Source organism: Canis lupus, chromosome 4 (genome assembly GCF_011100685.1).
Source record: "Canis lupus familiaris isolate Mischka breed German Shepherd chromosome 4, alternate assembly UU_Cfam_GSD_1.0, whole genome shotgun sequence".
NCBI classification, from domain to species: domain Eukaryota; kingdom Metazoa; phylum Chordata; class Mammalia; order Carnivora; family Canidae; genus Canis; species Canis lupus.
This window is the reverse complement of record NC_049225.1, coordinates 51,290,096-51,311,033: the sequence shown is the minus strand read 5'-3', so window position 1 is coordinate 51,311,033 and position 20,938 is coordinate 51,290,096. Positions and strand designations below refer to the sequence as shown.

Sequence of the window (20,938 nt, the reverse complement as noted above, 5' to 3'; positions counted from 1 at the left end):
AGCTCTGGACACATTCGTCCTCATTCCCAGGAGCCACTGCCCTCCAGGGTATACTCTGTGACAGGCCCGGCCACAGCTGCTGGGCATCCAACTGTGGTCAAAGACATGTGTGCCTACCTCTCCGTGGTCCCTTCCTACCCCCCTGCCCCCTGAGACCTCCCAACGCCCCCACAGACAACCCTCACAGGCTTTTAAAAAACTGTCCCCAAGCTCATTTCGGCACTTCCTGATGTGACCACATCCCTCACACCTGGGCACCCTGACCCCACCACGCAGCCTGACACAGGTCAATAGGGGAGCCACTCCCACTACCCCTGAGTCTCTCCAGCTGGGACTCCATTTCCCCTGAGGATTTATAGTTCAGGGTTTCTGCAACTGTACTTAGCTGATCATGGGCACTGGAATCTTCTGAGAATTCACAGAAAAATCAAGGCCTCCTCCTGTGCTGAGTTGGATAATGTCTCCCCAAAATCCATATCTACTCAGAACCTCAGAATGTGACTTTTTTTTTTTTTTGGAAATTGGGTCTTTACAGATATTATCAAGGTACAGTGAGGTTGTACTGGATTAGGGTGGGCCCTGAACCAATGACTGGCATCTTCATGGGAACAGAAAACAGAAACACGACAGACATAGAGGAAAGATAAGGTATAGATGGACACAGGAAGAAGACCAGGTGAAAGTGAGACAGAGAATGGTCTAAAGCAGCTACAAGCCAAGGAGCGCCAAGGAAGAAGCAAGGTGGGATCCTCCCCTAAGAACCTCTGGAAGGAGCAGAGCCCTGCAGACACCTTGATTTTGAACTTCTAGCCTCCAGAACTGCGAGAATATAAAATTCTGTTTTAAGCCACCCAATTGGAGGCAGCCCTAGCTGTCTTCTACATTCCCCAGATGCAGACTTACTGTATCAGACTTCCTGGGGATGCAGCTGGGCGCCCATCTGTGTCTTCCATGTGCTTCATTTGAGCCTGATGCCTGACTATATGCTCCATGAAGGCAGAGACTTTGTTTTGTTCACACTTCTATTCCCAGCAGCTGGCAGTGCTTGCCATGTGGTCAGCTTTTAAAAAAATATGTTAGGGGCACCAAGGTGGCTCAGTTGGTTAGGCGTATCTACCTTCAGCTAAGGTCATGCTCCCAGGATCCTGGGATTGAGCCCTGCCCTGGGCTCCCTGCCGCTCCCCCTTCTTGTGCTTGCTCTCTCTCTCTCTCTCTCTCTCTCTCTCTCTGTCAAATAAATAAATAAAATCTTTAATACACACACCCACACACCCACACACACATATGTTGAATGCAAGAATGAATGTGCACCAACATTCAAGAATTACCAGTGCCTAGGTCGGGACAACTAACTTGTCCTTTTTTTAGAGCAACATTAATAATCAATGACATAATATACATCATGCATTTAACATCATCTGGCCTCTTACAGGCACCCAATAAACATCAAATCCCTTAACTTAGCGGGAGTCTCTTTAAAGAGACTCCTAGCAGAAACCAGCACATGCTAGGAGGAGTTTTCTAAGAACCATGTTCACCATGAAAAAAGCCAATTGTGCTCAGCAATAGAAATTTACTTTATTCCAACTAGGAAGAAACCTGAAGCCCTTCCCTCCTTTGTTATCTGGTCCTTTGACTCTATTTCCTAAACTCTCAAGTCTCCCAACTTCCCACCCTTCGTTCAGATGCCATTTCTTTGGATAAAACCACCAACACTGAAGACACAGGTTGCCAAGGTCATTTCCAGTGATCCAGCACTCCCTCCTCCTAGTACTCCCTATGCTCACAGGATACAGGTACACATTTGGGAGCCCCACATCCCCCAGCCAATGCTCCTGGGTCCTCTCCCTCCCCTCCCTCACTCACCGGTCAGCCCTTCGCAGCTCACCACGTGGCTATCACAGTGTGGCCATCACAGCATAGCCATCACAGCGTGGCCATCACACGATGCCCTGGACCCCGGGAGATGAACTTCCTCCACACTTCTCTCTGCCTAGCAAGCTTCTGCTTATCCTTTGAACCCAGCCCAAACCACACCTCCTCTTTGAAGCTTTTCACACATCTCTAGGCAACAAGGTGTCACCATCTGTACAGTGGTTAACAACGTGAGTTTTGGTGCCAGGCTGCTTGACTTCAAATCCTGGCTCTGCCACCTTCTTAGCTGTATGGCCTTAGGTAAGTCATTTAACTATCTAAACTTGAGGATGTCTCCATCTGTAAAATGGGGATAAGTACAGTACATACTAGAGGGGGCTGCCTGAGGACTACAATCATGGAAGGGAATGTTTGTCAAGCAAGCACCCATTAATGTACAGTAATGTGGACTCTTGTTACTACTGCTGAGGGTCCCCAGGGCATGGTTGAGTCCACACTGCTCACAGTGCCCCCCCAAAGTCAGGTTATACTTGGGGCTGAGTAAGTGGTGGATGAAGAGGCTGTCTGCCAATGAGGCCACTGGAGATGGTCCAAGGAAATGAGCCAGAATTTTGCCTTGCCCAGACTCAAGGTTTAGAAAGGCTGTCTGTGGCCACTAGGCTTCCTCCTTTCTCCCCAGAATGCTAAAATCCCTTCCTTCCCAAACAGGCCTCCAAGGGAAGTTCCTAACACCTGAGAAAATGTCCCTAGGGGTCTGACAAAAATTACCCCCTGAAACCACTTCATGGCCAATCTCAAAAGTAACCATGCAAAATAAACCCTGAAGTGTTGAGGGATAATGGGGTATTATGCCTGCAAATTGGTTCCAGGAAAAAAAAAATGAATAAAGATGGAAGAAGAGAACAATAACGCAAATGCATTAAAATGTTCACAACTGGGCAGCCTGGGAGCTTCAGTGGTTTAGCACCACCTTCAGCCCAGGGCCTGATCCTGGAGACCCTCGAGTCCCAGGTCGGGCTCCCTGCATGGAGCCTCTGCTTCTCCCTCTGCCCGTGTCTATTTATTCTCATGAATAAATAAATAAAAATCTTAAAAAAAAAATGATCACAATTGTGTACCATGCTGGCAACTCTTCTGTAAGTCTGATATTATTTCAAAACAGAAAGTGAGCACAAAAGGAGAGACTATCAAGAGAGATCAACTGTGAGCCAACAGCTTTGTATCACTAACTCCTGCCTTCTCACGTCACTCAGGGGAAGTGTGTTTCACCATCACCAACTTCAAGGCTGGCTGCAACTCTTCTGCTTGTCCTAAGTAAGACTCTGGACAGCAGATCACAGGGCTTTAAAGCCCCACCTCTCCCACTGAATAGGGAAACTCTGGCCAAGCATTTAAGCTCCCAGCAGCAGGATGGAGTTACTGGGAGCCACGCGCCCTCCCCCATAAGCCCATGGCCCACCCTATAAGCCCGTTTCAACAGCCAAGTTCAGGAAGGCAATGTGTGGGCTGTGGGGCACAGACTCCAGATAAGGTGTTCGTGATGTGCAGTAGCCATCCTGCTTGGAACTGAAGAGGCACAGCCCCAGCCTACCCTTTACGAGGGGGAAGCCTGTTCTAAATCAAATAATCCCTTTAATAAGTGTATAATTACAAATTGTGCCGAGTGCTGAAGGAATAACAGGGGGCGTGTCTGAGAACATAACAATGGTCCCAGGCCTGACCTTGTCTGGGAGTAAGGGAAGGCTTCTCTGAGGAAATGATGTTTGCACAGTCAGCTCGACAATAAGTAGGTTAGAGCATATTAAAATCCCACAAGAGTAGGGAAGTATAGAAAACAAATTGTTGACAGCGAACTCAAGGCAAATAATACCATGAGGAAGTAACAGGCCAAATCAAGGGTAGGGGACATTTATCAGAACAAATGACCTGGCTTCTCCAAAAAAAATCAATGTTATGGGTAAAAAATGTAAGGGAATGGTGAGGGGGCAGGAACACTACCAGAGAATAAAACACTTAAAAGTAATTTTTAAAAAATATGTATGTATGTATGTATGTATGTATTTATTTATTTATTTATTTATTTATTTATTTAGGGGGGCACAGAGGGAGAGAGAATTCCAAGCAGACTCACCACTGAGTGTGGAGCCCAATGCATGGCTTGATCCCACAATCCTGTGATCATGACTTGAGCCAAACTCAAGAGTCAGACGTTCAACCGACTGAGCCACCCAGGTGCCTCAAGAATAATTTTTAAAGAAATGTAGTATGTGGACCTTATCTGGATAATGTTTTGAATAAACCAATGATAAAAGCCATTTTTGAGACAAGTGGAGAAGCTATATATGGACTGGACAAAAATAGATATTAATGAATTATTAATTTTGCGAGATGTGATAATGGCATAGTTGTTATATTAAAAAAAAGATCTGTTAGCAGATATTTATAGGTAAAATGACACGCTGTCTGGGAAATAGAGGGAATAAGTACTATGCTTGGTGGAAGATACATAGGGATTCGTTTTACTATTTTTGTGTATCTTTAAAAATTTCTATCATAAAAAGTTAAAAAGACAGAGATATGCTCCAGAGTCAGACGTGCACGTAGTTGTCTGGGTTTTTCACAATGACCAGAAAAATCAATAGCCATTATGTGCAAAGCTGTCTTTCACAGCATTAGATCTAATAGGTCCAACATATTTTAGTGTATTAGATGAACCACAACAAAACCAATTCCCTTCTGATGGTCATTTAGGTTCTTTCCAACTTTTCCTTAGTTATTGAATCTAGTTCCTGATTCTTCTAATGACCCTCCCCCCCATTCTCGTAACCCCCAGCCCCCTACCCAAGTCACTGGATGGTCAAGTTCTGGACTAAGTAGCTCATGGTACCAGTGAGGATGTCTCCATCACAAAGAATGCCTAGGCTCTGGCACCACCTGCTCCTGTGACCTCCAAGGGAGCCGATGTCTCAGGACAATCAAATGTCCTGAGCTTCAAGAAGGATTCAGTTTCTTTTTTTTTTTTTTTTTAAAGATTTATTTATTTATTTATGATAGACAGAGAGAGAAAGAGAGAGGCAGAGACACAGGAGGAGGGAGAAGCAGGCGCCATGCCGGGAGCCCGACGTGGGACTCGATCCCGGGACTCCAGGATCACACCCTGGGCCAAAGGCAGGCGCTAAACCGCTGAGCCACCCAGGGATCCCCCAGTTTCTTTTTTTAAAAAAAAGATTTTATTTATTTGAGAGAGAGAGAGAGGGCATGAACAGGAGAAGCAGAGGGAGGAGACTCTCCACTGAGCCAAGAGCCCGACGTGGGGCTCGATCCCAGGACCCTGGGATCATGACCTGGGCCAAAGGCAGCCACCCAGCCACCCAGGTGCCCCAAGGATTCAGTTTCTAAGTACGTGCCACTTGAGGGTAGGGAGCAGCCCAAGCTGAGGGGGCTAAGAGAGAGCATTGGGAGTTTTCTGGTCAGAGTGGAAGATTACCCCCACAGCCCTCATCCAGCCTGACATGCATCCCAGGCTAGATCCCTGCTGCAGATGGGGCTCCCCAGGTCCTGGAAGATACTGAGAGTTCCCTTCTCATACCCCTCCAGCCTCCAGTGCTGTTCCCACTCTGGGTTCTGATTCCTTTCAAACACAGTCAGGAGATGCCATTTTGACCTATCTAAAGGCCACTGATTTTTTTTTTTTTTTTTTTAAGCAATATCTAGGCCTAGCAAAGCTGCTGGGAAGCAGGCACTCTCCCACACCATTAGTGGAAGTACAAGCAGATGCAACCTTTCAGGAATTTATTAACTGGTGATATGCAAAGTTCTTCTGAAATTGTTGTGAACAACAATTTCATTTTAGGAATTTATTCCCACAACCACACTCACAGACAGACTAGAGTCACTACCACGGTGCAATTTAAAATCAAACGGTACACTAGAAATGCCTCAGAGGACAAGAGAGAAATGGATGAAAGAGCTGTGTTATATACATAAGCAAATGGACTACTACTCAGCAGGAAAAAGAACTCCTAATAGACACAACAACATGGACAAATTTCAAACACATTATGTGAAGTATAAAAAGGCAGACAGAAAAAGAGTACATATGGGTAACTCTACTTATATGAAACTCCAGAAAAGACAAATACAGTCCACAAATAGCAGATCCTTGCCTGGGGTTGGGAGCAGGATGGAGCACAGGGGAGCTTTCTAGGTTGATGGCAATGTCCTGTAACTTTTTTAAAGATCTTTTTTCAAGTTTATTTATTCAAGCAATCTCTGTACCCAAAGTGAGGCTTGAACTCATGACCCAGAAAAATCAAGAGTCACTTGCTCTACCAACTGAGCCAACCAGGTACTATGGCAATGTTTCATATCTTGAATATGGTGGTAGTTACATGAGTGCATACATTTATCAAAACTCACTGTGCACTGTAAACTGTATGCACACTTAAGATCTCTACATCATACAATTTTAAAAAAGGAATAAGCAGACCTACTTAAATATCCAACAAGGAGATGAGCCAATTAAATCCTGGTATGTCCACACAATAAAACATGATACATGATATTGTAGAAAAATAGTAAATGATATAACTATAAAAGCTATAGATAGCTTTTTTAAAACTATATATACATACTACAATAGTATGTACTTTTTCTCTTTTTTTTTGTACTTTTTTTTCTTAATATACTATAGTATAGTACTTTTTTTAGAGTACAATAGTATGTACTTTTTTTCTTAACTATACTATAACTATACTTTTTTTCCTAACTATAATATACATACTACAATAGCATTTTGTAAGATAAAAATATATATATTTAGGTAAAAAATGACCAAGAAGGAATATTCCATCCATTTGTTCAGTAAAAATTTGAGTATCTACTATATACCTTTATAGTTACAATGAGCAGAAAAGACCAAAAAAAATTCCTTCTGGTCATGGAGATTCTGTTCACTGGCCTCACAGGAAATATTTAAATTCCTAAACATATTTAAAAAATCAAATGGTACAAGAAAGTATAAATTATACTACACTTGTGTTAGAACACACATACACATGTGTGTTTGCTTATGCATAGAATAACTGGAAGGATTCACGAGAAGCTGAAATCAGTGGTATCTTTTAGGATGGGAAGCTAGGGGCATGGAACAGGGTGGAAGGAAACCTATTCACCATCTACCTTTTTATATAGCTTAGTTTTTAATCATGTTTTCATATTACTCATTCTAAATAAGCACAATTGCTTGTTTCTCATTTTTTTTTTGCTCATGTCCAATAACCAGGAATTGGGTGCAGAACAATAATGCAGAAGTGTGTGCATGATATACTGTGAAATGAGCAGAGTGTTTTGAGACAAGATATTTTCCATTTTTACTAAAAAAAAAACCAAAAACCAAAAACCAAAATAAAAATGTATCATGATGGCATGCAGACAAAGGAACAGAAGAATCTAACCCAAAATATCAACAGAGATTACTTCCAAGTGCTGGGACTGTAGGAGGAATTTTACTTTCTTCTGTTTGCTTGTATTTATTTTTGCAGTCTCCTAAACAAACAAGCAAAAAAACCCCCAAAACAAAATACAACCCCACCCTACTTTGTGTGTATGTGTATGTTTAATAACTTAAAAAAAAAAAACCGAGAAGAGAGAAAACAGCAGACCCACAGTGTCACCTCTTTCTGCCAGGTGCCCAGATACACCAGAGAATCGTTGGCTGCACTCCCTTTCCCCAAGGGGCTATGTGGTTTAGGAAGACAAAGAACAAGTCAAGGGCAAAGGCACAGGGCCAGCTCAAAGCCTTAAACGTCCTCCCCTCACTCAGCAGAGGCTTCCCAAGCCAACAGGGGTGCCCGCCAACCCTCCACCCCACCCCCAAATCCAGAGGTCCCAAAGGCTGCCCAAGGAGGCCCATACCCATGCATTCCCCCCGGGACACCTGAGAGACAGGTGCAGCAGGGATCGCACTCCCTTGAGGTGCAGATGAAAGGAAGGCTCCAAGATAATTTGCTTCTTCCACTGGTAAGATGCACGGAGACCAAGTCTCAAGTGGGTGCTGTGGGCACACTGAGCGCTTCTGTCATCTAAGACCAGGGCGGCTCCGGAGAAAGCAGGAGTTCTGATTCAGTTTTGTCCCTGGCTCCCTTCAGAAAACAGGTGGGGGTGCTGGTGTCACAGAGCCTCAGAGCTGAGGCCTCTATGAAGGACGTCTCACCAAGCTCCCCACCCCACCCCATTTCCCAACCCACCTTCCATCCTCACTATACAACCAACCCACCTTCCATCCTCACTATACAACCCCTGGGGGCAGCCCAGATCAGGCTTGCAAACAGGCCTGTGGGAAACCCTGCTGAGACAAAAAAGCCTCACTTTCCCCAGCAGCATCAGGTCTCCCTTGAAGACCATAACCAGAAAGCAGCCCTGTTGACAGGTAAGGGCATGTCAAAACCAGCAACTGGGGTCTGAAAGGCTTAAAGGACACCTTTCTGGAATTAAGCCGGGCAGACATATCCCATCACTAGTGTCTAGAGCATTTTCTTTTTCTTTCCTTCCCTCCTTCCTTCTTCTCCCTCCCTCCCCACTTCCTTCCTTCCTTCCTTCCTTCCTTCCTTCCTTCCTCCCTCCCTCCCTCCCTCCCTCCCTCCCTCCTTGTTCTGTAAGTCTAGGCCACTGCTACATCTCTTGGTAAAGATTTTATTTACTAGAGAGAGAGAGAGAGAGAGAGGACACAAATGAGCTAGAGCAGGAGGGGAAGGGGTAGAGGGAAAAGCAGACTGCCTGCTGAGTAGGGAGCCCCAGAGCCCAACACAGGGCTCGATCCCAGGACCCTAGGATCACGACCTGAGCTCAATGCAGACACTTAACTTACTGAGCCACACAGGTGCCCTTAGAGCATTTTCTTATTGGCAGATCCAGTTTTGTCTGCATGATTTGGGAACAACTGTCTCCTGAGTATGCAGAAACCCAAAAGGAGGGGAAGGAAATAGAAAACCAATTACGGTGTGAAGCATGGACTTAGATCAGCACTTTGTATAAATGTTCAGCCTTGCAGTAGGGAAGTTAAAGGAATTTCGGGAGAAGAGTGAGAAGAAAAAAAACATTGATATTGGAAGGGATAAATAAAAGGATATGAAAGCTTTAGAAGCCACTAGAAAATGGTGTGGCCTTAACCCAGGGGCAGGGGACCGAGCTGGGGTGAGATCCTACCACCTGCGGCTGTCAGGGCTCAGGTAAGAGAAGGAGGCCTGGAGGTGTCCCCTCCCCTGCTCTGAGAAGTGAGAACACCATCATGTCCACCCCAGGGACAGGCAATAGGAGAGGCCACATCACTTGAGGCTGAGAAGCACCACACACAGGTGAGGTACCAGAACTCAATAAGGAAGGCCCTGGCCAGGCACTCAGCCCTTCCAATGCCCAGAGTCAGGCCAGAGCCCAGGACTGCTAGCTTCTCAGGGTGGTTTCTAGAAAATCCAAGAGAGCCGTTGTAACATAGATTAAACCGCAGAGCCTTCAGTGCTCTAGACGGCAGAGCCTTGATTGTCTCCTGACACTCGTTTCCAATCTTTGTTAAAATGGGTGTTTTTGCAAATGAATTTATGTTCAAGCTCTGATCCAATGATCTGGTTGCTCTCCACAGTTACTTACACCCCCCGAGTCTTCTAGTTTCCCATCCATAAAACAAGGTCAATGCCAGCACTAGGGCAGATATGAGATGTAAATGAGACAGCACATGGGGGGCATGCTTGGCACACCGCCTGCAACAGTAATTGCTCAATAGACAGTAGCTGCCAACGTTATCATCACTAAATGTCATCTGTTGATGGTATTTAGGAAGATCTTTGTATAAATTCAGCCACAAGTCAATAAAAATGTCCTTTATCAGTCTACTGGTTTAAGAAACATGGTCTTACGTAGCTAAAGTTCTCTAAGAGTGCAACGAAGCAAGCTTCAGAAGTAGGCTGATTGCTCTGCAGATCTGGGGCAGGGCAAGAAGACCCCCAAGGTATCATGTGACCCCCGATTCCAGGAGGAGGCGAATAGGATGAAGGAGAGAACATCTGGCACACAGGCTCCCCAGGACTCCTGAAGATAAAGCTACCAGATTATGCCAAGTAGGGCTTGTCGACATGACTTTGGGAGGATGGGATATTAAATTTAGTTTAATTTTATTTTATTTAAGATTTTATTTATTTATTCATGAGAGGCACAGAGAGAGAGGCAGAGACATAGGCAGAGGGAGAAGCAGGCTCCCTGCAGAGAGCCCGATGCAGGACTCGATCACAGGACCCCGGGATCGCGACCTGAGCCGAAAGCAGACGCTCAACCACTGAGCCAACCCAGCACCCAGGATCTTAAATTTTAAACTAGTTCTAAAGCTCACTTTAAACTTAAGGTGCGTTCCTCTTTGGGGGGAAGAAAGAAAAGGTGACTCTCAGCTTTAATCTGAATACTCATGGGGACATGCAACTGGTTACCGAGGAAACACCACCAACAGCCTCACTGTCACCACTGGCAGTGAGGATCTGTTCCTCCCCTCAGGTTCACTGAAGGATCTGTTCCTCCCCTCAGGTTCACTGAAGGAGTTCAAGGGCACAGGTGTTACAAGTAAGAAACCTAACCCCACTGTATTGGTTGGTAGCCCCTGGCCCCAGAAAGTAGCTGGAGAAAGGGGTTCTAGGTCAGTTTCAACAGAAGCAATACGACCAGGAAGGATGACAAAGGGGGCAACTGAAGGCTGAGCATGGAGTAAAGGCAGCTTGAGAAGGAGACCGTTCTTCAGAGCCTAATGGGTAGGAGGAGGGTTGCTTCACAGTCAGGATGCTTGAGACTAGCTGCTTAGATTTTGCTGATGGGTGTCTAGCTGCTGGGTCCCAGGTGCGTGACTTTAGGCAAACTGATGCCTTTCCCAGCCTCAAAACCCTCACGATCCAATAGCCCAATGGGATAATGATGCCTTTCTTCACAAGGACTACCTGTCGCACTTGTGAAGCCTTCTAAGGGTGGTCACAAACCCCAAGCCTTACTCTAACCACACGCTACATGAAAGTGACTGTCGGTTTCACATTCGGCCTCACATTTAACAATCGTTAAGTGGAAGAGGCACAATGCCTATCACGTGCCTACCACGAATCTCCCATAGTCCTCCAGTCCTCTCACTCCCTCCTAACATTCCTATCTTCCTATCAACTACACCCCGCCCCCCCCCCCCCCCCGTTACAGAAGAGAAAACTAAAGAAGATTCATTCTTTTCACCACTCCACTCAGATCAGAGGACTCTATTCTGGACACTGACACCTGGCACTGAACAAGACAGACACAGGCCTGTTCTTACAGAGCACACATTCTAGCATAGGGGGAAAGATGATAAGCAGAAAATAATTCCAGATACTGGTAAATACTATCAAGAAAACAAGACAGGATGAGTTGATAAGAGAGACACAAAGGAATAGTAATAGAGAAAAGCAGACTTCAAATAGAGGGAACAGCCAGTGCAAAGGCCCTGAGACACAAAATGAGCTTGACTCATTCAGGTAAGAGAAAGGAGGAAAGAGTGGGAGGCAAGGTAGGAGAGCAGGCCAGGGCCCAACTGTGTCAGGTATTACAGGTAGAAGTAACTGTGAGTGCAACGGGATGACACTGGAGGTCTTTAAGCAGGGAACTGACACGATCTAAGTTCCAGTATTAGTGGGAAGAATGGACAATGGGGGCACCAGGTTCAAAGAATTTCAGAGAGTTTAAACAACCAGCTCAGAGTTTGATCCCCGTAACTAGTTTGCGTTCAACACCACAGTTCATTTCCACGTGTCGCATTTTACATTCGGTAGTATAATGCTATTCTGGAATCGCACATCTGACAAAGTGCGGCTCCCATTCTCTCTGTGATCCAGCCTTGTTTCCTGCGTTAATCGAGTGAGCCTAACAGATATTTACTAAAATACTGCTCTGGGAAAAATAAAAGGCCAGCCCTCAATCCTTAAGAGAGGTGAGGCTGGTATGGATACCAGCTTCCCCCTGTCCACACATTTCTCTGCAAACTCTCCATGAAGCCAAATTGTCTCAAACTATCTGCTTCTTTGAACAGAGACAGGAAATAAAGAAGAAAAATAGTTAACATATTGGGAAGGTGGGACACTATAGCCAAAGGAACATGGGATTTCCCCTTATAAGATTAACTTCAAGACCACAGATGACCCTGGGCATCAAGCCCTGGGTGAGGTTTTTATTTCTAATCTGTAAACCCTGGACAAAGCTGCCCTCCCTCTGAGGTGGGCAGCCCAGAGGAAACTAAGCGCTCTGGCATGGTGAGACACAACGGGGGACTGCCTGCCCCTGCTCCTGAGTGGCTGGGAGACTCATAAAGATTGGGGATTCTCAGGTGACTGAGCTGATTTAGTTTATACTGCTCTCAGAAATCCTTCCTGCTACAAAGGGACAAATTAGGTCAAAGTCATTGCTGCTAACCTAAGAGCAGAACTGACAAGCACCATAAACACGGAAGCCCAGGTTCCATGGCAGTTCTCACTACTTCACTTAGCCACCACCTCCAGAAAAGGACCAAGACTACACTGCCTGGTCTACCAACCCACTATCCCTGCTTTCTAACTTCACACCAAGACTTTGATTTCTTCTCCAGATGCCCAGAATGAGCTGTGCCTTGGCCATTCTGTTCCAAGAAGAAGACCAAAGGAAGCAGAAAAAAGCTACAGCGCGGTAACCAACACAAGACAGAGGTAGACTAGGAGGTACAGAAAAAAAGAAAACATAATTTGGCTGGAAGACAGCTACTCCCTGATGAGGGGGTGGAAAACTCTGGATATGGGATGCCTGGGTGGCTCAGCGGTTGAGCATCTACCTTTGGCTCAGGGTGTTGTCCCGGGATTCCGGAATCGGGTCCCACATCAGGCTCCTTGCAGTGAGCCTGCTTCTCCCTCTGCCTATGTCTCTGCCTCTCTCTCTGTGTCTCATCATGAATAAATAAATAAAAATCTTAAAAAAAAAAAAAAGCCTGGATAGCTGGTGACTTTTTAAGCAGAACTCCATAGACACTGGATACAAATGCACTGGATGCGGGACCTGTTGGTGTAGGGACCCCGGTATCCCACCAGGAAGACGTCTCCCTCCCTATGTTGGGCTGAATAATATCCATCCCCCACCTAGCCCAGTGCCAATTCATGTCTACCTAGAATCTCTGAAGGAGACCTTACCTGGAAATAGGGTCTTTTCAGATGTAATTAGTTAACAAGAGATCATATGTGATTAAAGTAGATCCTATTCCAATGACTAGTGTCCTTAAATGGAGAGAAAACAGACACGCAGATAGAATGCCCTGTGACAACCAAGCCAGGGTCGGAATGAGGCATCTAGAAGCCAAGGAGCAGCAAAGATTAGGGTGGCCCTGCCAACACCTTGATTTTGTATGCCTGGCCTTCACAATTGTGAGAGAACCCATTTCGGGTGTTCTTAAGTCCCCTTGTCACAGTAGCCCTAGAAAACCAATACACTCCTTAATATCACACCTGTTTCTCAAACCACCCTTCCCAGTCTCAGTCCAGAGGCAGAAGGCAAGACACAAAGGCCATGTCACCAATCTGCTTGGGGGTATCTACCTTCCGCAGTGCCCATCGGCACATTTTCCTTTTCCTTTAAGTGAGGGGAGTGAGTGCAGGGATCACATTTCAGCTGTCCCCAGAGACACACTGGCAGGGGCAGGGGAGAGTTTGTTTTCTCCCCACTTCCTCCCAGTTTCATAGCCTCTCATTTAGACTAGTGTTTCTTAAACTGTATTCAGTTCCATCCTAGAGATTTCTTTTTTTGAGGGGGGGAGGCATAACTGTATATACCTTACACTGTCACTTACCACACGTCTTTCTACCGAGTCACAACTTTTATTATCTTAAAAGAAACTGCTACATCTTTATAGTCGGTGGGAATCAGCATCATTTATCCTATGCAGAACTTGCTAGGTATGCATTTTTAAGTTTCACATTAAAAATAAACGCACAATCACTTTTTTAAAAAAAAATGTACTATTTAAAATCATCTCAGGTGTCAATACTGCGGGAAATACGGCTTTAGGGAGTACAGTGACCATCTCCGTGTAGAGGTCTGGGTTCCTAAAACCAGTTAAAGCACTCCCAGTCTCCGGTTTGCCCCCCTCCCCGCACCCCACCCCGACACTCGGGGAGAGAGGTAAGGGCTGCAAGAAAGCGAGGCGCCGGGAGTGTCCAGTGCCTACGCGGACATCGGATCCAGACCCCACTAAGGACGCGCCCCAGGACCGCGGCGGGAGGAACTGACCTTCTCACGCAGGGTGCAGTGGACGTCCGAGGCGACGCGCCCTTCCCACCACGGCTCATCCATCCTCGGGGACGCGGCGCCGCGAGCCGACGCTACCGGGCTCTCGGGGCGCTCCCTGCGTGGACACGGCAACTTGAGCAGCCGCAGCCGCAGCCGCAGCCGCAGCCGCAGCCGCAGCCGCAGCCCGGCCCCCGGGCGCCCACCCCCCGCGTCCCTACCCGGGCTCGGCCCCGGGGCCCCGGCCGGCGCGGCGGAGCTGCGGGTCCCCTCTGCCCTCTGCCCTCCGCCCGCGGGAGCCGGGCCGACCCGGCGCCGTGCAGCAACTTGGCGGAATTTCTATCTCCCTTTTCGCAAAAGTTGCCGCGAAAGTTGTGGACCGCGCTAGGTCCGCCCGAGCCCGGGGCTCCGGCCGCGGCCACCGGCTCGCCGTCCCCAGCTCCTCCCCCGCCGCCCAGCCTTTGTCCTGCTCCCACATCCTGCCCCGGAGCCGGGGCGAGACTCACGCATCCCTCTCCGGGCGTGGGGGGCGGGGGCGCGCGGGCCCCGGGAGGGCCGAGCCTGCGGAGCCTGCGGAGCCTGCGGAGCCGGGGAGCCCGCGGAGCCCTCGGAGCCCTCCGGCGCCCGCACGCGTCCGCGCGCGAACCGGGCGCTCCCCGCTCCCCGCTCCCGCCGCCGCCGCCGCCGCCGCCGCGCCCCTGCCCGTGCGCCCGGGTCCCGCCGCGGCTCGCAGCCTCCCGGCCGCCGGGGGCCTCCCTCCCTCGCTGGGGGAATTGGGGGCCGGGCGCCGCGCATGCGCCGCCGGCCCGCACCCCGCGGGGCGGGGGGCGGGGGGCTGGGAACTGGAGTCTTTTCTTTCGCCGGCGCTGGCTCGGCTTCCTGCCCGCCCTCCTCCCCCGCCTGGGTGGAAAGCCTCCTCTCACCTTCGCGGGGACTCGGGGTGGCCTCCCGGGCGCGCGGCGGGCGGGCGGGCGGCGGGCGGGAGCGCAGGCCCCGTGGCGCCACCTGCGCGCACCACGCGGGAGGCGCGCGGCTCCCCCAAGTCCGGTCTCCCGCCCGCGCAGCCGGAGCCTGTCCCACGTAGGTTCCACCTGTTTTTTTGTTTTTTTCTTTCTTTCTTCTTTTTTTTAAACTTGTCCTGCGTTGGGGAGGTGGGTCTCCAATTCCCACGAAAGCTCCAGAAGAGCCGCCCTGGTTATCCACGACTCATTAATTCTAAAAGAGGATCGAGGGAATAAAACTGGTATTTATTGTGTTCCTGCAGATTGTAGATCTGCGTCCCAGGTTGGCGGAAAACCAGTCTTTTTGAAGGGTACGGTGGGTGGAAAGCATGATCATTTCAGTGCAGCTGATTGTTTTAGGAAAGGCACTCCCTTGAATCAGCTGATCTATTGGCACACTGGTAGGCTCTCCTCCTGGCAGATTGGTTTTTCCCCCCCTGATACTTTTGGAGATCACAGACCTGTTTCAAATCCACCTACAAACTACGTGATTTTTGCCAAGTTCCTCACACACTCTCAGACTGGGAACCTCCTTGTGTAAATGGGAATAAAAATGGCACCAGCCTGCTGGAGATGGTGTATCATTAAATAAGATAATTCGTGTAAAGGGATAATCGAAGTGGCAGGTATAAAAAAAAAAAAAAAAACAATAAATAACCACTACAAGGAACCTTTAGTTTCTGACTGATATCCTCCAAACACATGCCCACCTGGAAAAAAAATGTAAAAGTCAGCTTTCATAAGTTTCAACTGGAGCTTAGAGAGAGCAATTTTAATGTTGAAAGAATTGTGTGTGTGTGTGTGTGTGTGTGTGTATCCATATGCTCTTGTAAAAGAATGAAATACCTAGGAAAAAACTTACTGATAAGTGCAGGTTCTTAATAAAGAAGTTACAAAGTTAAAACATAAGAAAGGCTTGAAGAAATAGAAGGAGGTGAAAATTCCAACTTTACTCAAATTAACTTTTTTTTTTTAAGTAGGCTCCATACTCGGTGCTTGAACTCAGAACCCTGAGATGAAGGCCTGAGCTGAGACCAAGCGTCTGATGGTCAATCAACTGAGCCAGCCACTCAGGCGCCCCTCAAATTGGCTCTTGTAATAAAATTCTAATGATTGCAGATAGATAGGGGTGGGTGAGGGATGACACACAACACTTTTTGTAACATTCAAATGGAAGAGTATCTGTGAGAAAACCTAAGATTTTTATATTTTAAAAATGGAGAATAGAGTTGCATTACCAAATCTTAAAAAACATATTGCCAAGCTGTAATTATAATAGTGTGACGTTGATAAAAAAATGAATGGATAAGCATCAGTGGAATAATTGAGGTCTAGATATCTATACAAGATACTTAAAAATTAACCTTAGGATAAATGTGGTATTTCACTTTTGAGGGAAAAAGAATAAATTCTTCAATAAATTAGGCTGGGGAAATTAATTAATTGGAGGAACAAGTAAAACTAGATATTTATTTAAACCATCACCAATATAAATATGAGAACCTGTTAAATGGCAGAACAATTTAGTAACAAGTCTGATATCCCTTATTCAAGGGAAGACAGTCCATGGATTGGGGGAATACAGGGTCTCAGCAGTGGAGCTCTATTCCAGAGGGATTTTGGACAAGAGGAAGTTTTCTAGAATGTTAAAAAAGGCAATGCAGAAGAGAGCATGACTGGCTAGTTGGAGGTTAGGAATTTCCTTACAAGACTAGCAGGTCCTATTTTCTAAGGTAAGGTAAACTAGCTAAAGCTAATTTGGAGATTTGTGATTGGTGTATGTTAGGTTTCCTTGCCAAGTTTTTCCAGAAAAGTACAGGCTGACTTAGGTTTAGGTTTATGATGTGGGACAGGCTACTAAGGTGGCGTCCATGTTATGAGTTCCTAGCTATACATTAGTTTTTATCAAGCCCAAAGAACTACTACAAACAAACAACAGCAACAACAAAATCACAAGACAATATAGGAAAATATAGGTGAATTATTTCAGAGGAGAAAGCCCAGATACAAAGCACAGGAAGAAACCAAAGGATGAGTATCTATGTTTGAGTAAATGTACAAGACTTAGACATATCGAGTATCATCGAAAAGGCAAATGACAATTTGGAGAAAATGTTTTTAACAAATGTGACGAAAGGTTGATCCTACTATCTGGACCTCTTTTTTTTTTTTTTAAAGATTTGCTCTATTTATTCATGAGACACACAGAGAGAGAGAGAGAGAGAAAGAGAGAGACACGGGCAGAGGGAGAAGCAGGCTCCATGCAGGGAGCCCTTGTGGGACTCGATCCCAGGTCTCCAGGATCAGACCCTGGGCGGAAGGCGGTGCTAAACCGCTGAGCCACCCAGGCTGCCCCTATCTGGATCTCTTATAAATCAATACTACATAAGACACCAACACCAAAATTCAGAAATGGATGAACAGGCATGCCATGAAAGAAGAAATTCAAATGGATTAGTATCATTTTGAAAATATTCATACTAGCTAGCAAAGACAGTATTATTATTATTATTATTATTATTATTATTATTTTAGAAATAGTGCAGTATGGGGCTCCTGGGTGGCTCAGTTAAGCATTTGCCTTTGGCTTGGGTCATGAGATCAAGCTCCATTTTGGGCTGTCGGGCTCCCTGCTCAGCTAGGAGTCTGCTTTTCTCTCTGCCCCTCCTCCCCTCCCCTACTGATGGTCTCTCTCTCACCCTCGCTTTTACTCTCAAATAAATAACATCAAAAAAGAAAAGAAAAGAACATCCTTGTTGAGGATTTTTAAAAACACAATACGCAAGCTTGATAAATTTAAGTGTTGTTGGGAGTATAAATTAATACCATCTTACTAAAAGATGTAACTGAAAAAAAATTTTAAATGTATCCTTTGATCTAACTATTCCACTTCTGGAAATTTATTTTAAAAAATAAGCAGATGAGTACAAAGAAAGATTTATTTGTAGGGGGTTTCATCACAATGCCTTTTTATTATAGTGAACTATCAGAATGGACTGGTTCAACACACACGTAAAAGAAACTGAAGACTATCCATAAAAGTATTAACTGTGTCATCAGAGTGGTAGGATTATGGGAAATTTTCTGTTACTTGTTATTCTAGGATATCTGTATTTTCTAAGTTTTCTGTAAGAAATGTGCATTCCTTTTATAATCAAAAAAAGAAGCCAATGTTATTTTATTTTTTTACGTCGCATTATATACTTACTTCCGAGAGTGACCTTCCATTGAGTAACAACTCACAGTACTGTGCTGCTTTTTTGTTGCTGTTACTGTTCTGCATAGCGGTGTTATCACCTCTCTATGCAGGGTCCAGTGAAAGAATAAAGGCCTTTCTTCTTCACTAATTTGGACTCCTCTTTTCCTAAACTTTAGCTCTCGCTTACCAGGAGTTCAGATAGATGAGACAGAGGGAAGTAGAAGCTTGGCTTTTCTCCAGGAACAATTTTAAGAGGACTCTAAAAAAGCATGCATACTCTGCTCTCCTTTGTGTATCATCCTCAGGAGACTCTCGTTTTCCCAGGATCTCTGAAGAATAAAGAGACATTGCACTGATGGTTTGGGTGGTGAGTCACTGTCCACAGGTAGAAATGGTGTCAGTGCCCCCCTCTGGTGCCTGGCAGGGGAGCAATGCTACTGGAATGCTCTCTTCCCGCCACCACACCCCACCCATGCCAAGAAGGATTCATTTGTTCATTCATTCATTCATTCATTCATTCAAAACCAAACTTTCATCAAGGGCTTTACTCTGAGCCAATTAAGACCTTCTCATCCCAGGACACCTGGGTTGCTCAGTGGTTGAGCGCTTATCTTCGGCTCAGGGTGTGATCCCAGGGTCCTGGAATGGAGTCCCACATTGGGCTCCCCGTAGGGAGCCTGCTTTTCCTTCTGCCTAAGTCTCTGCCTTTCTCTGTGTCTTTCATGCATAAATAAATAAAATCTTTAAAAAAAAAAAAAAAAAGGCCCTATCTTCCCGAATCTCTGAAGCTCACAGGCTGGGACCCAGATATTCAGGGCAAGACTATCGTCTACCTACAACTTGCCCAGGTATAAAATAAGGAAAAAGAAAATTTCTCTGACATTTTCCATCTTCCTCAGAGGACAAGTCAATCTAATATTATCAAGTGCTCACTTTAACTTTTCTTTCTCTCTCTCTTTTTTTCATAGGATACAAGCTCTCACATTACAAGTATATATGGTGAATTGAACATCTTCTCACTCTGGTTCCAGGGCTCATTCTCTTCCCCAAGGAAAACTGGAGCCTTATGTTTCTTTCCACAAGTGATCTGTGCATTTATTAACATAGGCATTTCTGCCTTTTTCCTTGTACACAAATGACAGCATATGGTACACATCCTTCTACACCTTGTTATTTCCTTTTGGTTCCATGGCTGTGGCCACAGAGCTGCACAGTTATCCCATGTCCCAGAGAATGGATCCATCATAAGATATGTAACCAATCTTCTCCTGGGCATTTAGGTTGTTTCCAGCCTTTTGCTGCCATGACCACCCTGCAGTGGCAGGGGAGTCAGTGATATAAATTCTTGAAGTACTCAGCTTTTCAGGGGCAGATAAGCATATACTTTGAGTAGTGTTTCCTTTGGGTCTTAATGGTGTGCTTTGCTCCATTCAGGACCTAACTCATGAAGGCTGGCTCTGTTTATAGGGACAGAAGGAAGACATCTGGACCATCAACCTAGAGACATAAGCCGTGTTTACTTACCACGCTGGTCTTTAACCAGAAACCATGCCAACACCTTCAGACTGGTTCTAGCTGTGTGCTGTACATAGTCAGAAGAACATTGGCTAAATCCTTTATGTTCCTTGACTAGAAATTCTTTTTTGTTTGTTTGTTTGTTTTTGATTTTTTGACTAGAAATTCTTGAGATACAGTTCTACAGATTAGGCCTGAGAACCAGGCAGGAAGAATAAAAAGGCAGCATTTTGCAAACAGAGCTCAAAACCTAGGACATTTGTAAAGCTGGCCCATATCACTGCTTTTAACTAAAAAGGAAAGGGAGAAGATGAAAAAGTAAAAAATGAAATGAATCCCTCTCCTACTGGAGACCAGTTCACATGTGTGTGACCTATGCGGTCGTACAGGCCTGTGCTCAGAAGGGCTTGTGCTTGGTTTAATGCTCTACCATCACCACTTGGAAATTCTTAAGTTTTACCTTCAAAGCCCTGTTTGTAAATGAAGCGTGAGTGGACAGTGGAGCATGCACACGAGCCCGAGGAGACTGCTATTCCTTGCTGCCCTTCACATACGATGCTCTCTGTGTCCCAGAGCACAGAATTCCAGTGGACCTACGAGGCATGGGAGTTCCTGGAGGCAACCCCCAGAGGCCATGCTTTCCACTTGAACTAGAACTTGCTCTGAACACAGAAAGAAAGTATACCAGTTTCCTAGGGCTGCTGTAACAAAGTACACAAACAAGGGTGGCCTAAAACAACAAAAATGTATTCTCTCTGCTTCTGGAGAAGTCACTTTTCTTTTCTTTTTTTTTTTCTTTCTTTCTTTTTTTTTTTTTTTTTACATTTGGTAATGTTTAATACATGGTAAACATGCTTTAAGGATGGGCAGAATGGCATAGGGCCAAACGCGGGAGTACGTGGCACTGTGGGGAGCTACAGGTCTTTTCCCACCAAATGAGGTAGCTCTGAAAAGAGCCTTTGGTTTATGGGGTGGTCAGAGGGTCCTGAGGCAGCTGTTCATTGGCATCCAGTGTACCGGATGATGGCCTCGGAGGCCTGGGACACGGTGTGTT

The 20,938-nt window shown here is 46.0% G+C and overlaps 1 protein-coding gene across 1 annotated transcript in view; it reads right to left on the bottom strand.

Moving 5' to 3' along the window:
* Window positions 1-14,287, bottom strand: part of CCNJL (cyclin J like) — a 55,205-nt gene extending 40,918 nt beyond the window's left edge. The window contains exon 1 of the mRNA XM_038534872.1: window positions 14,173-14,287. Within this exon, the coding sequence (XP_038390800.1) occupies window positions 14,173-14,235 (63 nt within the window). The 5' untranslated portion in view covers window positions 14,236-14,287. The remainder of the gene's footprint in view (window positions 1-14,172) is intronic.
* Between the last annotated feature and the right edge of the window lie 6,651 nt (window positions 14,288-20,938).